This window comes from Bufo bufo, chromosome 5 (genome assembly GCF_905171765.1).
Source record: "Bufo bufo chromosome 5, aBufBuf1.1, whole genome shotgun sequence".
In the NCBI taxonomy this organism is placed as follows: Eukaryota; Metazoa; Chordata; class Amphibia; order Anura; family Bufonidae; genus Bufo; species Bufo bufo.
The window spans coordinates 515,668,963-515,686,954 of record NC_053393.1 but is presented as its reverse complement, the minus strand read 5'-3'; the positions used below and the strand labels follow the sequence as shown (position 1 = coordinate 515,686,954).

Here is a 17,992-nt window from a genome sequence, read left to right as displayed (position 1 = left end):
CCCCCATGTGCCAGTATCATAGTGCCAAACCCACCCATGTGCCAGTATCAAGTGCCAAACCCCCCCCCCCACATGCCAGTATCAAGTGCCTCTCTCTTCCCCCCCATGTCCCAGTATCATAGTGCCATCTGCCCCCCCAAAAAAGTGCCAGTATCAAGTGCCTCTCTCCCCCATGTGCCAGTATCAAGTGCCAACCCCCCCACATGCCAGTATCAAGTGCCTCTCTCCTCCCCCCATGTCCCAGTATCATAGTGCCATCTCCCCCCCACACAAAAAAAGTGCCAGTATCAAGTGCCTCTCTCCCTCCCACCCATGTGCCAGTATCAGGTGCCAACCCCTCTCCCCCCCCCATGTGCCAGTATCAGGTGCCTCTCTCCTCCCCCCATGTGCCAGTATCAGGTGCCAACCCCCCCTCCCCCCCAGGTGCCAGTATCAGGTGCCCCCCCCCCATGTGCCAGTATCAGGTGCCAACCCCCCCTCCCCCCCAGGTGCCAGTATCAAGTGCCTCTCTCCTTACCACCATGTCCCAGTATCATAGTGCCATCTCCTCCCCCCACAAAAAAAGTGCCAGTATCAAGTGCCTCTCTCCCTCCCCCCATGTGCCAGTATCAGGTGCCTCTCTCCCCCCATGTGCCAGTATCAGGTGCCAACCCCCCCTCCCAGGTGCCAGCATCAGGTGCCAACCCCTCCCCCCATGTGCCAGTATCAGGTGCCTCTCTTCCCCCCCCTCCCATGTGCCAGTATCAGGTGCCAACCCGCCCCCCCCAGGTGCCAGTATCAGGTGCCAACCCCCCTCCCCCCATGTGCCAGTATCAAGTGCCTCCCGCTCCCCCCATGGCAGTAACAGTCGGATATTAAAAAATAATAATAAACACTTCTACTTACCTCCATGTCAGCGGTGCGATGCAGCCTCTTCCTGTGTCCCGCCCTGTATGTCCATATATGGAGTCAGTGCTTGTATTTCAGAAAAGTTTCTGCTGGGATTCGAACCCACGACCTTCTGTATCAGAGGCAAAGCACTTGACTTAACCACAAGACCATAAGAGCTGCCTTGCTGCTGACTGAAAAAATATGAGACTTCTACTGTTATAGCTGGCTAAGTGTACATCTATACACATGACAGCTGCTCATATATAGAGATATAGCAGAGCTGAGTGTGCTGGGACAGCTGTCATATAGAGATATAGCAGTGCTGGGTGTGTTGGGGCAGCTGTCATGTGTATAGATGTACACTTAGCCAGCTATAACAGTAGAAGTCTCATATTTTTTCAATCAGTTGCAATGCAGCCTTTATGGTTGTGTGGGTAAATGCTTTGCCTCTGATACACTGATACATTGGAGGTTGTGGGTTCGAATCCCAGACACATTAGGAGACAGTAAGATTAGATCACATTAGCGAGGGGGCCTGGTCAGCCGCCGCTGCTGCTTTGAAGGGGCCCTGAACAGTAAGACAAGAATCGATATTTAATTAACTTGAAAATAAACTGTCACACACGGCGCCGGGCCCCATTGGCAGCCCCGAAGCAGCTGCTTCCCCTGCTTCCCCGGTAGTTACGCCACTGTCAATGACCCTTGGGCCATTTTTTCCACTGCCTTATTTGCTAAAAGTTGTTCCTTTAGAGGGTAGAGTCCTGACCAAATTTTCACCTATAGTAGAAGAGGAAATAATCCCAGCTAAGACTGGGCCCCCTCTTTCCAGGGCCCCATAGCAGTTGCATGGTCTGCCGCTGTGGTAGTTACGCCCCTGTGGTCAAGGTTGGTTGCAACAAACTTGGGTTTCAGTGGGTTACTCACTTGTGGGGTTGTCCAATTTCAGGAGGAAACTGAGCAATACATCTGATCCACCTGCAATCCTGGCAGGGCTCTTTTTATCATGTAAACAATATCTGACCACTACAGTCAATCATTGGCCTCAGCAGTGCACCGAAGAAGCCAGTGATTGGCTGCAGTGGCCACAAGTTGTCCATACGACATCACTGCTGCAGCCGGGTAAACAAAGCCCTGCCAGGAAAATAGGAGCAACCTCGCAGGATCTGATGGATAAGTTAACTATTCTTTACTGCAAGCACATCCTCCTGAAACAGGACAACCCCTTTAATAAATTCCACCCTATGACAGTGTGGGAAGCAGAAAGAGAGGTTGAGTGTTGGACCCCTCTCACCACCATTGCATGGTATGCCTCTGTAGGAAGTGCGGCACTGCTGCCATTAAGTAAGCTAGTAGTTAGAAAATAAAAGTTTTAATGCTATTGGAGTGCTATAGGATAGTTCACCTCACTATCACAGTTAGGCTACATTCACACAACCATATCCATTTTGCATTTCGCAAATCTCGGATCTGCAAAATATGGATGCAGTCCGTGGGTGTCCCACACTTTTCACAGTCCTCATTGAAAAAAATGCCCTTTCTTGTCCGTTTGTGACATGTTATACAATTTGCTGCACGGATGCGGACAGCACACAGATGACATCCGTGTGCTGTCTGCATTTTTTGCGGCCCCATAGAAATGAATGGGTCCGCATGCGATCCGGAAAAATGGCGGATACGGTCATGTGAATGTAGCCTTAACTGCAGAAGTTTCCCGTAAAAAAAAAAGTAAAACAAACTACTAGATAAGTAATAACCTCATAATAGGTTATAGAAGGAATATTGTGAGAAATGTCCAGAAATTATTCATATTCAACTTGCACTTTTGTAGAATATTTTTATATTTTTAATACGTTTATAATATTCATTATTTTTTTTCAGGTTTTACAAAGGTTGATAAAATCAAGAGGGAAATCTCAGGCCAAACATCTAAATGTCCAAATGGTGGCCGCTGACAAACTAGCTCAGTGCCCTCCGGTAAGTTTTCTATTGTATTTTATCTACTCCTCTGCTCTTTTCTCCGGAGCCTGAGTGATAGGCTTGGAAAAAGGGTGCAGTGTACAGTAGGTGGTTTTGTCTCAGGCAGAAACCTACAGTACCTCCACTGCACTATGTGTAAAACAAACCATTCAAGATACAGTGCTGTGAAAAAGTAATTCCCCCTTACAGATTTCTTTTGTTTTTGCACATTTGTCACACTTAAAGGCTATGTACACCTTTGGGGCAATTGTTTTTTTATGACTGCATTTTACTCTTTTTTTGATTAAAAATATTTTTTTCATTTGGTCTTTATTACAAATATTGAGCTGTACTGTCACAAAGAGTTAACTGTTTTTCTAGCTGTGTGAATGGTACTTTCACTTTGTGCCGGTCATCAAATAACACTCATCTCTAAATTACTAAGAGGTCATAAACACTTAATTAAGCCACATTCTTATCAGTCCGATAAGGATTCAGCTTTAATGAGTGTTTATAAGGTCAGAGATCAGGAGCCGTCAGCTCCTTGGCTGACGGAGCAGAGAGAAAATGCAGATCCTGCTAGTAGATAAACTCAAATCTGTGCAGGGAAAGGTGTACATAGCCTTTACATATTTCAGATGATCAAACACATTTGAATATCAGACAAAGATAACCTGAGTAAATACAAAAAACTGCTTTTAACCCCTTAAGGACTTAGGGCGTATCGGTACGCCCTATTTCCCGAATCCTTAAGGACTCAGGGCGTACCGGTACGTCCTAAGTTTAAATCGAGATTGCGGAGCTGCGGGGGTTAATTCGAACAGGATGCCGGCTGAAATCATCGCGATCCCCTGCCCGCCTCCCCTTGAATAATCGTTGGTGTACAGTGGGTATACCAGGGTGTCAGCACATTGCTGACACTCTGGTATAAACGGCTGACATCTGTGCAGATGTCAGCCGTTTAACCCTTTCCATACCGCGGTCTGTACGGACCGCTGTATGGAAAAAGTTAACAGTAAGAGGGAGCTCCCTCCCTCTTCCATCGGGGGGCTGCTGTGCCTTTGCAGCCCCCCGATGGAGAGGGAGAGAGCCCCCAGACAGCCCCCCTCCTTACCCTTCCCCGTCTGCGAAGTTGTGGCCACAACTGAGCAGACGGGGAAGGTTCCCATGGCAACAGGACGCCTTCTCAGGCATCCTGCTGTCCATGGTGCTGAACAGATCTGTGCTAAAGGCATAGATCTGTTCAGACAAAGTGTAAGTAAAATACAGTACAAAACTATAGTGTACTGTACTGTATTATACAGACATCAGACCCACTGGATCTTCAAGAACCAAGTGGGTCTGGGTCAAAAAAAAAGTAAAAAAAAGTAAAAAAAAAAAGTAAAAATCAAAAAGCACATTTATCACTGATTAAAAATGAAAAAAATAAAATTCCTTACACATGTTTGGTATCGCCGCGTCCGTAACGACATGATCTATAAAACGGTCATGTTACTTTCCCCGCATGGTGAACGCCATAAAAATAAAAAACTATTAGGAAATTGAAATTTTGCCCACCTTACTTCCCAAAAAAGGTAATAAAAGTGATCAAAAAAGTCGCATGTACGCCAAAATAGTACCAATCAAACCATCATCTCATCCCGCAAAAATCATACCCTACCCAAGATAATCGCCCAAAAACTGAAAAAACTATGCCTCTTAGACTATGGAAACACTAAAACATGATTTTTTTTTGTTTCAAAAATGAAATCATTGTGTAAAACTTAAATAAATAAAAAAAAGTATACATATTAGGTATCGCCGCGTCCGTATCGACTGGCTCTATAAAAATATCACATGACCTAACCCCTCAGGTGACCACTGTAAAAAAATAAAAACGGTGTAAAAAAAGCAATTTTCTTGTCATCTTACGTCACAAAAAGTGTAATAGCAAGCGATCAAAAAGTCATATGCACCCCAAAATAGTGCCAATCAAACCGTCATCTCATCCCGCAAAAAATGAGACCCTACTTAAGATAATCGCCCAAAAACTAAAAAAACTATGGCTCTTAGACTATGGAGACACTAAAACATTTTTTTTGTTTTAAAAATGAAATCATTGTGTAAAACTTACATAAATAAAAAAAATTGTATACATATTAGGTATCGCCGCGTTCGTGACAACCTGCTCTATAAAATTACCACATGATCTAACCTGTCAGATGAATGTTGTAAATAACAAAAAAAAACGTGCTAAAAAAGCTATTTCTTGTTACCTTGCCGCACAAAAAAAGTGTATTACAGAGCAACCAAAAATCATATGTACCCTAAACTAGTAGCAACAAAACTGCCACCCTATCCCGTAGTTTCTAAAATGGGGTCACTTTTTTGGAGTTTCTACTCTAGGGGTGCATCAGGGGGGCTTCAAATGGGACATGGTGTCAAAAAAACCAGTCCAGCAAAATCTGCCTTCCAAAAACCGTATGGCATTCCTTTCCTTCTGCGCCCTGCCGTGTGCCGTACAGTAGTTTACGACCACATATGGGGTGTTTCTGTAAACTACAGAATCAGGGCCATAAATAATGAGTTTTGTTTGGCTGTTAACCCTTGCTTTGTAACTGGAAAAAAAATATTAAAATGGAAAATCTGCCAAAAATGTGAAATTTTGAAATTGTATCTCTATTTTCCATTAAATCTTGTGCAACACCTAAATGGTTAACAAAGTTTGTAAATCAGTTTTGAATACCTTGAGGGGTGTAGTTTCTTAGATTGGGTCACTTTTATGGAATTTCTACTCTAGGGGTGCATCAGGGGGGCTTCAAATGGGACATGGTGTCAAAAAAACAGTCCAGCAAAATCTGGCTTCCAAAAACCATACGGCACACCTTTCCCTCTACGCCCTACTGTGTGCCCGTACAGTAGTTTACGGCCACATATGGGGTGTTTCTGTAAACGGCAGAGTCAGGGCACTAAAGATACAATCTTGTTTGGCTGTTAACCCTTGCTTTGTTAGTGGAAAAAATGGGTTAAAATGGAAAAGTAGGCAAAAAAATGAAATTCTCAAATTTCATCCCCATTTGCTAATAACTCTTGTGCAACACCTAAAGGGTTAACGAAGTTTGTAAAATCAGTTTTGAATACCTTGAAGGGTGTAGTTTATACAATGGGGTCATTTTTGGGCGGTTTCTATTATGTAAGCCTCACAAAGTGACTTCAGACCTGTAGTTGTCCCTAAAAATTGGGTTTTTGTAAATTTCTGAAAAATTTCAAGATTTGCTTCTAAACTTCTAAGCCTTGTAACATCCCCAAAAAATTAAATATCATTCCCAAAATAATTCAAACATGAAGTAGACATATGGGGAATGTAAAGTCATCACAATTTTTGGGGGTATTACTATGTATTACAGAAGTAGAGAAACTGAAACTTTGAAATTTGTAAATTTTTCAAAATTTTTGGTAAATTAGGTATTTTTTTATGCAAAATATTTTTTTGACTTCAGTGTCATGAAGTACAATATGTGACAAAAAAACAATCTCAGAATGGCCTGGATAAGTCAAAGTGTTTTAAAGTTATCCGCACTTAAAGTGACACTGGTCAGATTTGAAAAAAATGGCCAAGTCCTTAAGGTGAAATAGAGCTGAGTCCTTAAGGGGTTAAATGACAATTTCATTTATTAAGTGGGAAAAAAATTATCCCAAACTACCTGGTCCTTTGTGAAAAAAAAATTGCCCCCCCCATGAATTAACTGTGATTAACCACCGTTTTTGGAAAGCTAAGTTCAGTTTCACTAGCCACACCCATGCCCTTGTGAGGACCGCAGCCTCTCCCTAGGCCAGGAGTAGGCAACCTCCGGCACTCCAGGTGTTGTGAAACTACAACTCCCAGCATGCATACTTGCTCTGCTCTTCTCAGAACTCTCATAGAAATGAATGGAGCATGCTGGGAATTGTAGTTTCACAACAGCTGGAGTGCCGGAGGTTGCTGATCCCTGCCCTAGGCCATGTGATGTCACTGTACATTGGTCACATGGCCCAGTTGCAGCTCAGCCCCATTGAATTCAGTGGGGCTTAGCTGCAGTACCAAGCACAGCCGCTATACTATGTACGGATCTGTGCTTGGTAAGCGCCCGGGAGTCCGCTGCGCTCACCAGAATTCCTGTGAGCGTCGCAGCTTCCCGAAAAATCTGATTGGCGGGGATGCTGGTACGCAGACTCCAGGCAATGTGATAATGATGACCTATCCTGTCGATATGTCATCAATATTATTTCCCAGATAACCCCTTTAATTTTATCTATTGTACTGGGGGGGGGGGGGTAATAAAAATATTTTTTTTCAATCTGCATTGTTCACAAAAAAAGTTATGGCTGTAGAATTAACATGTGCGCTGTATCTGGTCCTGGGGGCCAACAATACCTGAATCTGAACTGATTAAAATTGATTGTTAGCGGTTTCACAATTCTGTAGGTGAACAGCTGTTCTGTAAAACTACAGAGACGTTAATAGTCGGTCCACGTGGTTTTGCAGGTAGCTTACAAGAAAAGTCATGTGGCCATTAAATGGGTCGTCCGAGTGTTTAATACTGATGACCTATACTCGGGGTAGGCCATCAACATTAGATCGGTGGGGTCTGATCCTGACACCCCAGCCATTCAGCTGTGTGAAGAGACTGCAGCTCCGGCAAGTGCTTCGGTCTCCTTCTAGGCCAGTGATGTCACGTTCATCGGTGCAGCTCAGTCTCATTCAAGTCAAGTGAATGGGCCTAAGCTGCAATACCAATGGACAGTGCTGTCACTGTCACAACCTCTTCAAACACCTAATCATCGGGAGATTCGGACCCCCACCGATCAGATACTGATGACCCATCTTGAGGATAGGTCATCAGTATTAAACTCTCGGAAAACCACTTTAATTACTGTTCTGGCCACAAGAAGACATGGCTTTTTGATTATATGTAGCCCCCGCTATGTGGGGCTGTACTCTAAATGTTCTTTCCCTGTGACACAAAAGCAATTAACATCCAAAGTCAAGGGTATGATGGGGTTAACGGGCACAACATGGAAAAAGAAGTCTTCCAGTTCAGCCGAGTTGCCAGCTCTGAGATCCATCCTCAAAAAGCAATTTTGAAATCAGCTTCATTTAGCAATGGGGCTTCTACTTTGTAATTGTCCTTATGTCTCAGTGTCATCTTCGTCCCCTGTGAATTGATAGGGTACAGGCTCATGAATATTTGATCAAGTAACAAGCTGGCTGGCTCCGCTGTGCGCCGACGGCAGGTTCTCTATGCACTGGTTGGGCCGGCCAGTGTGATCTCAGATGATATACAGTAGTAATAGTCAAGGGCAGCAAATCGATATGAATCAATTATACAAAGGCCAAGTGGTAGAAAGGTCATTTTCTCTTTTTTAGTTACATATGTATGATGGGTCGCCACTGTGCTAGAAACGAGGCAGTAAATCCAGGTGTTTAATCGATTGCATAGATTGCATTGCTTGTTAGCTGGCAATATACGTCAAAATAATATCACAATCAATTATAAGGCAATAAGAATGTTCCATGGATAAGGGTAATGTCTTGGGGACAATGTTGAAACTGTATTCATCAGCCAATGTAACCAGGAGAACCACACAGATTTGTTTACCATGTGCAGTGAGCCCCTGAGGATGCAGAGGATGGGAGTGATAGTGGCCCTGATGAGATGTTGTGTCACGGTGTACTCCCTCAGGTCGTTGCTCTCTGGGGATTAGTGCAGTGAAAAGGTGGTTTGAAGAATAAGACCAGAAGTAAAAGAATAAAAGTCTCTCTTTACTTATTGCAAAATATAACTTGTGGCACATCCAGCAGTGTTGATTACAAAGTGCAGTTTCTGGCATCAGATGAGGAGGTATGAGGGGCTGATTGGATGGCAATAGATTTGGACTAGCAAGGACTTGTGGATATAGTTGTCCACTGTAAGATTCAGGCTTGATGTATGTCTGGCTGTTCTAGGTGATGGGTGTCTGAGCCGTAGCCCCTCGCCTGCAGCAGGGTCTGTGAAGCTGTAGTTTTGCTGATCACTCTGCTGTCTAGGCACACTGAAGCTTCTTGGAAGCAGTGTCCTTGATTCTGAGTGATGGTCTCACAGGAGAATAGGATACGGTTCCTGGGAGTAGGAGCTCTGGCATGTGCTTACTCTCCCTTCACTCTCACTCTGAAAGTCTCCCTCCTGGCAGGAAGCAGGACCAGCCCACTCCTACCAAGAGGGGAGGAACAAAATGGTTAGCCCTGTTCCTGGCAACCATTACCTCCTCTGCTGAAAATAAACGGCCACAACATAACATTACTATACATAAGGCTACTTTCACATTTGCGGCACAACTCTCCGGCAGCCTGTTCCAGTATAGAATCACAGGAATTGGCCGGACAAATTCCGGCATATTTGCCAGCTGGATCTCTGTTGGACCCTATTATAATCAACAGGGCCTGCAGGCATTCTGGTAATATCCAGAAATGCCGAATCTGGAGAACTCCGGTAGGCTGTTCTCTATCAGAACAGTCTGCCGGAGAGCTGTGCCGCAAATATGAAACTTGCCTAATACAATGCATATAACGTATTGCAGATACCCCAGATATAGGGTACTGCACATAAAATGCACATAAAATGATCTCCACCCAGTCTAGCAAAATCCAACGCAGTATCCTGCCCCTCCGACAGCATCGTGAGGCACTGATATTTCTGGACTTTTAATCACCTTGGTGCCAGCATTAGAATACCAAAGGATGCTCCAGTGGCCCCAGATTCTGACACTCTAATGGGCCCCAATGTCTCAACAGAAGCCCATATTTAGCTGATTCAGTGACCCTCACTTGACACTAGGGTCTTTTTCTTATAGGTTAGTTCACAAATAACATTTTTGATGAGACGTCCTGTGTGTGCAATGATGAAATAAAAGAGGACATATACACATCTTTTAGAGTCTTTTCCTCTGGTGGGCACATGCATGCCTGTCAGGCACTGTGTCCTGCATCTGGCAAGAACAGGCATGTATCTTCACTGATAGATATGGAATTGAGATTATACCATTACTTTCCTGTGTACTAAGCATCTCTAACACTGTTTGCTCTCTAGGAAATGTTTGATGTTATTTTGGATGAAAACCAACTTGAAGACGCCTGTGAACATCTAGCAGACTATCTAGAGGCTTACTGGAAGGCCACCCACCCGTCTAGCAGCAACCCACCAAATGCACTCTTATCTCGAACATTAACTACAGCAACACTTCCTGCAACACCCTCTTCTGCCTCGAATGCCCAGGTGAGGTGTCGGAAATGAGAAACGGGAAATATCCCTTCACTCTATGATTGTTGAAATCCAAATTAAAGAGATAAGAGCGCTCAGGGAAACTGACACATACATTGGATGTAGTTGTATCTGATTTCTCTTTATTTCCAAAGACAAGCTCACAATATATAGGTTCTAAAACAGGGGCGTAGCTAATGGCTCATGGGCCCTGGTGCAAGAGTTCAGTTTGGGGCCCCCCCTTCCCTCAGTGCTTTGTGGCCAAGGGCAGAAAGCGCATAGCCTTCATGATGCCCGAGGCTAAAATTGAAACGGCACCCCTGCCCCCATACCAAATTCTAGATTTAACCCCCTTCCCTTGAGCCAGAGGTGTAACTTGACCAGCATGGACTTTCTACAATACTGGTGTCTTCTTATGCACCACAAGGGTCTTTGGGCCCCCTCAGGCTCCTGGGCCCGGAAGCGACTGCTACCACTGCACCCCCTATAGCTACGCCCCTGTTCTAAAAAGAAAAACCATCAGATGACAAACATGACATTTGCGGTTACAAGATATAAATCATAAGAATCTCCCCCCCTTCCCCCGCACTTCCTGAGGTACAGACTGATACCTCTGCTAGAGAGGAAACTGTGGAAAGGGGTGTGTGGGTGCGATCAACACACATAAACTGACTTTTTTACCTTGTTTTTAGACATTATTATCTGCATATAACCTCTTCTATTTAACCCTGTAAGCTCCATTCAATACACTGACCTCCATCTCCCACAGGGGCAAGACATGCAAGATCCAGATACAGTCATGAGAATATATACATATCAGGACATAATAATAAATAAAAAAATCTGGTTCTTAGAAGGTCTTAAAATTAAGGCAGGTTTACACGGGCCGATGGAGCGGACGATTGTCAGGAAGGAAGCGTTACGTCCCAACAGTCAGCTACTCGCTCAGTGAAGGAGACCGCGCATTTACATGCAGCGATCTCCTTCACAGTATGAGGACAAGGGATTGCTATAACGATCCCTCATCCCCATAGAGAATCATTGTTTCTCGGCAGTAGATCGCTATTTAGACCACACAATCTGCTGCCCGGAAACAATGACTTGTGGTGCCTACACGAACGACAGGATCGCCCGACGATCGAGCGTTTTGCTCGTTCCTCGGGTAATGGGCGGTACATTTAGACGGGCAGATTGTCGGGAACGAGCATTTGCAGGAACCGTCGCTCCCGATAATCTGGATGATTATTGGTTCGTCTAAATCCACCTTTAGACAAAATACAACCTCAAATGAACTACAACACATGACAAATTACGCATTGTCATTATACAAAGAGAATCTGTCAGCATGATCCAACCTGTTAAACCAGACATGCTGAGAAGAGTTGATCAAGTTGATTAAAACAATAGCTTAGTTATGTCTGTAAGTAGAACCGTTGCCAAGATAGCAGCATTTTTTGTAATATGCAAATTAGCTGGTTCAAGCACCCAGGGGCCAGACTGAGTTCTTGGAGCACCGCTTTTGTAGCACCTCTCTTAGCTGAGCACTCCCCCCTACCCTTGCTTGATTGTCTATCCATGTCAATCAAGGTGGAGGAAGGAGTACCCAGATCAGAGAGTTGTTACAAGAGCAGTGCTCCAACAGCTCAGTTCGGCCCCCAGTTCGGTGCTAGAACCAGCTCCTTTGTATATTATGAAAGGCACAGATATCTTGGCAGTGGTTTTACCTACAGACATTACAAAGGTATTTGTATTAATCAGCATTGTCAACCCTACCAGAAAGTATGTCTGATTAAAGGGGTTTTCAGGGAGTTGTTTTTTTACTGATAACACAGTAGGTCATCAATATCTGATCGGTGAGGATCCAGTAAAAAAATCAATCTCTTGGAAAACCCCTTTAAATAGGGTTGATTATGCTCACAGATTTTATTTAACAAAAACTAGGCCAAAATACAGAAGTTGTATATGAAAAATTACGTAACCCTTACTGCTTTCAAAGGAATTAAGAGGGTAACAACCTAGTGCTCCTAATCATATGCCCTTTGATTATTGATCATTAATTATTAGCAAGTGTGACCACCTCTAAAATGCAGTTTTGGCAGTTTGCTGGTCTCGAGCATTCAGGTGTGTGTTAACACAATGCTAAGGAGGAAAGACATCATCAATGAGAAGCAATTGTTGCTGCCCATCAATCTGGGTTATAAGACCATTTCCAAACAATTTCAAGGTCTTCATTCTACAGTGGATTATCCACAAGTGGAAAACATTCAGTTCATTTGACAATCTTCCCAGGAGTGGACATTCCAGAAAATTCCCCCCATGGTTAGAGCGTGCAATACTTGGAGAAGCTGCAAAAAAAAAAAAACAAGAGCTACATCCAGGCTTCAGTTAGCATGTTGAATGTTCAAGTTCATGCCTGTAGAATTAGAAAAAGACTGAAGAAGTATGGTTTCTTTGAGAGGGTTGCCAGGAGAAAGCATCCTCTTTGTAAAAACAAAACAAAAACATGACAACCCAGCTTTAGGGGTTGTCACATGAAGATAACCAACATTTTTCAAAACAGCACCTGGATCTGAAAAGTTTTGTAATTGCATGTAATAAATTTACTATACTGTTTTTCAATTAAATCTATCAATATAGCGCCACCTGCTTTTCCTTATTTCTCTGTCCGCCTTACTGAGGTGGACACACATGCTCAGTTCCATCCTTTAACTGCCTCCAGCTGCAGCCAGAGCCTCTTGAGAAAGGACACACTCACTGCCAGCTTGAAATAAATCTAGGAGAGGAATTGGAGCAATGAATGGGAGATCCATGTGAGGTACAAGGCTGGTTCTAGCTTTGTTAGAAAGAGATTGTCATGTACTATATGATGTTTGATTTTCATTTTTTTACATTAATCATGGGATAACCCCTTTAAGTCTGCAGACTTCTGGAGCAATGTTCTTTAGACAGCCAAGACCAAAGTTTGGCCATAATGCACAGCACCACATTTGTCAAAACCAAACATAGCATATCAGCACAAATACCTCATACCAACCATCAAGCGTGTTGGGGAAGGGGTGATTATTTGGGCTTGTTTTGCAACCACAGGACCTGGGCACTTTACAGTCCTTGAGCCAACCATGAATTCCTCTGTAAATTATTCTAGAGTCAAAGTTGAGGCCATCTATCTGGCAGCTAAAGCTTGGCTGAAACTGGGTCATGCAACAGGACAATGATCCCAAAAACACCTGCATAAAATCAGAGGAACATGGAGGTACATTATGAACCTATATAATTCCATAGGCGCACATAAAAAAAAACCTGTACAACACAAATCTATGATGTAACCAGGTGCATGAGACCAAAGCCTAGTAGAAGGTTTGGGAATATGGTCTGGCAATACCTCTAGTGTTCAAGTTATCTAATAACCTATATTGTATTATATCTATTCTCAGGGCTCCCAAGGAGAACAGAAAAATGACCCTCCGGCTCCCGAAAGAACTGGGTCCATAGAAGAGGAGGCACCTCCTGAAGAGAAAATTACGAGAAAGTCTCAGCATCGATCTTCCTCCTCAGCGCAACACCACAATCATCGAAGTGGAGTAAGCAGAGGCCTGTCCAGACAGGAGACATTTGATAACGAGACACAAGACACCAGAGACTCCGTTTACCTAGAGCCAAAGGATGATTACTCTTCCGAGCACGCTGATCCGCAGGAATCCCACCGGGATCACAATCATAGAGACGAATCACATGGAGGTAACGAACATAGACACAAAGAGTCTCGACATCGGACAAACGAGCAGGACAGGGACCAGGACCACAATGAATGCAACAGACCCCGAAGTCGTCACAAATCAAGAGAACGACATAGTGAAAGGGACGGCGAGATTTCCAGGAAACGCAACGATAACGAGTGGAACCGGGATGTTTACATCCGTCAGTAACTTAATTAACACCTTCTATGTGTTGACTTTTTTTTTCAGTCTTGTATGAGACCCTTTACACATTGTTTAAAACTATATTGTAAAACATATAGCTCCCTTTCTGTATTTTCAATGTTTTTTTTTTCCTTTTCTACTATTTTTCTTTTTGGCTATTGCTGATAAGGCACAAGCCCAGGATATCCTTCCTACTCTTTCACTTTGGATCCTCTACAAATCTGTTACCAAACCATGTGTTTAGCCGTTTTCTGTGACAACCACTTGAATGCTGTACGTTGCCATCAAGATATTGTTGCTGTTCTAAAGCAAGTGATGATGTTTTGTAACCTCCTATTTTTAGAAGAAACTTATTTCGGGCCTAAAAATGGTGACTTCACTTTTTGTTCCCCCCGCCTTCCATATGTGTTCCACTTTTGCACTGTTAGATCTCTATATTAATAATATGTTGTGGCTGCAAAGGTGATCAGACTTGTGAAAAGACTACTAAAACATTGCATTTATTTTTGTATTTTTGGAATGCACCCACCTACTTTGAATGTTCATTTCAAAGCCACTATTTATTTGATTTTAGTTTTTTTTATGTTTTTCTTTTGTTTTCTGGCCTCCCGTCGTCTTCGTTTGAGAGCAGAGTTGACTATTGCCTTATACTCACGATGTTTCAGATGAATCTTCTATGTAACGTTTCTCTATGTTGGTTATGTTTTTGTTGTTTTCTTAGCCCTGCATGGTTTAATCGTTTGACTGTACAGCGTTGTACGTTTTTTTACATCATGCTTTAATAGTCAGTGACTGGAATTAGCACGGATACATTATGGTTAGGACTCTTTCAATTGGTCGATAGTTAGAATATATATGAATCGGCTACTTTACTGGAGTTTGACAGAAAAGTCGTCGATTTATTGTTAGGTCATCATTTTAATATTATCAGTATGTAATTTATTTTCTTGCAGAACCACTGTTACAAACGGGGTATTTCTAAAGGGTAATGCACACTGATACCTGATTCTTTTTCATAGGCCTCTCTCCATGTGACTGAAATTTTTTTATTTTTTTTATTCGCTACTAAGTCTGACTTTTTGCCCAGAAATAGCACCTGTCTTGTCCATGGGCTTTATCTGGTATTGCAGATCAGCTCTTCAATGTGGAGAAGCTGTGATACCAGCCACCACCTATAGAAAAGAGTGGCACGGTTTCTGTTAAAAAAAAAAAACAGACCCTTGTTTTAACCTCGGGACAGCTCCTTTACCATTTGGCGGGTGTAGCCGGGGATCTTTCTGCATTATTTGCAGATTAGTCATTGGGGATATTTCCATCCAGTATGGAACGGACTTTACTGGCAGTAGAAACGTTCTCAGTTTCATGGGGAAACTTGAGATCCTGCTGTAGGGTCCTCAACATTTAGTAAATTACAGGAGATGTAGAATATGATAAATATATACAGTAAAAACCTCTTTTTGATGACCACCCAACATTGCATTGAAAAGTGGTTTTCTGTGAGAGGGTGACCTTCTCGATGAAGATGGCCAGTAGGGTGGAACTAAAAATCTGGGACAAGGGAGTTGTAGTCTCACCACAGTGGTAGATCCATAGGTTGTAGATCACTGACCCAAGGTCATACATCCTACTCCATGCTAGTAGCAAGTGGCAGGGGCATAGTAAGGGCTTGAGAAGCAAATGTCCCAGGTACCAGAGAGGTGCACCGACCCACCACAATGCCTTGACTTGAGATTTAGATACAGGGGTAGGGCAGTAAGCTGAATATATTTGCCCAGGGTAATAAAAGGCGTAGCTACGATTCTGGCAAATGGGTCAATACAATAGAAATTAGTTTGTAGTGCAATTCCCCTATTAGTGGTGTATTGACTATGGAGGCAGAACTCCTATTCCCTACATAAAACAGAAGTTTCTACTAGGAAGAGCACAGTGCAAAGAGATTGTTACAGCTTCCATTGAGCTCAGTGAGAACTGTATACATTCCTATGCAGTAAGCTCCCCCTAGTGGTGGCTGCAGACAGAGTTTTATAATATATTTTGTGAAGGGGAGCAGAGGATTTAGAGCTATATGGGGAGAATTCATCAATTTATTTATGCCTGTTGATGGGTGTGAATAATTAGAGAAATACGATGTTCAGAATGAGTGCCACATTTATAAAAGCACCTGTTCCGCTTTTTCCGACATAGAAGTGGGTTAAAGTGAGTGAGATGGAGTGCATATTTTTTTATTTTAAAAATCCTCAATGTAATTTAAAAAAAATTGTAAACTTGCAGAATTTTCATTATTTTTGTTATGGGGCCCTATGATATCTGTGTATGCCCCCGACCCCTAACATATTAACCAAAGTATCTGTAAATCTATAATTCTACCATTTCCAAGAGTTTTTTTTTTATTATTTGATGTCCAAAATGTTTTGCCCAAAAGGACACAAATTTACAACATGGCTTCCTCCCTTGTGTGTCGGCAATAATGGTTCCCCCCCCCCCCCTGTAAATCCTTGAATATTTAATGAACCACTCAGAAGTCATAAATATACCTGTACATATACACAGAAATATCTATATTTATATTTGTGATATTTAAGAGAAAATATTAGACTGAAATATACACTTGCACCAGTGAGTATTAACATTGCCAAGCAGCATTTTCCTTGACAATAAAGTCCTGAAATTCCATTTTTACTTTGGGTTGAGAACACACTTTTGGTATAAGGTTTTTGTTATTTTGTGTTATTTTTTTTTTTTTCAACGAAAAAAAAAAACTAAAGAGATTTAAATATAAGCTTTGTTGAATACTGTATATGCATATTTGTGGGAAGTATCTTTATTTTCAAGAATCAGATTTGTAAGCATTTGTATATACTTCAAAAAAAGGCCTTTGTAGATATTGGACTGTAGGTTTCCGTAGACATGTCAGACTGTTAATTGGATTTATTTATTTATTATGCTATATTACAAATGGTGGCTGTGAAAAAAACATGTTATTCTTAACATGTAGACAAACAAGAGAATGATATTCTAATAAATCTAGTGTTTTTTTCCCTATCTTTCAAATCAAAAGCCCTTTTCAAGTTAAATGTCTTTAATCTGCCATCTCATAATCCCCCATTGTTTCCAGGGCAGAACTGAAATAGAGGGTGGGCCACAAAAAACAGAACCCTCTTGGGGTACGACCACACAATCAGGTTTCTTGATGCATTGAATTCAGTGAATAAAAAAAAAGAGCAGTCATATCTGTCCTTTATACGTTCTCTCCTTTTGTGATCCGCTCCTGATTTTGGCTTCCAAAACGGCATCAAGAAACCTGACCGTGTGGCCGTGCTCTTACCCCGTGTGGTTTGTACAGGAGAATAGATAAAGGAAGAAGAACGTACAGGAGATGCTGGAAGTGGTTTCCACCAGTGGCTGTGCAAAGTTCTGCCGTCTTATCGTCTACAGAAACACCTTCTTTAACACCACACGTTCCATGTTCTGGACATGAATCTCTACTTGCTGTTTCAGTTTGGGCACTGTCTGGGGATGGTTTTTAGGAACTCTTCAGGTAAGCCTAATTTCACACCTGTGGTACAGCTCTCCGGCAGAGAACAGCCTGCGTTCTCTGGATCTGGCATTGCCGGATAGTGCCGCCTGCTAGACCCCATTGACAATTATGGGATCCAGCAGGGGTCCAGCCACTCCCCGACAAATATCCCGGGATTCGGTTGGACAAAAACTGCTGCCCGCAATGGTTTTTGTCCATCCGATTCCTGGCATTTGGCCGGAATGGCCTGCTGGAGAGCTGTGTCGCACATGTAAAAGTGGCCTAACCCCAGAGATAAAATTTGTACACCGTTAGGTTTGGTGAGCGTGGAGGCTGCAGCCCTTTGCTCACCATACTTTCCTCTGTGAATGCCACATGAACTTGGCACAGGGACGCATGCGATGTATGACCGGTCTTCATGTAAGAACCAACACTCACTCTTGTGATCTGTTAACCGTGCATAGAATTGTTCG

The 17,992-nt window shown here is 42.8% G+C and overlaps 1 protein-coding gene across 3 annotated transcripts in view; it reads left to right on the top strand.

Annotated features, from left to right (window-relative positions):
* CACNB2 (calcium voltage-gated channel auxiliary subunit beta 2) overlaps positions 1 to 17,021 on the top strand; it is a 363,806-nt gene extending 346,785 nt beyond the window's left edge. For all 3 annotated transcript variants that reach the window (XM_040434490.1, XM_040434493.1, XM_040434491.1), the window contains 3 exons: positions 2,749 to 2,844; positions 9,912 to 10,097; positions 13,517 to 17,021. In XM_040434490.1, the coding sequence (XP_040290424.1) occupies positions 2,749 to 2,844; positions 9,912 to 10,097; positions 13,517 to 14,008 (774 nt within the window). In that variant the 3' untranslated portion in view covers positions 14,009 to 17,021. The remainder of the gene's footprint in view (positions 1 to 2,748; positions 2,845 to 9,911; positions 10,098 to 13,516) is intronic.
* The last annotated feature ends 971 nt before the right edge of the window (positions 17,022 to 17,992 follow it).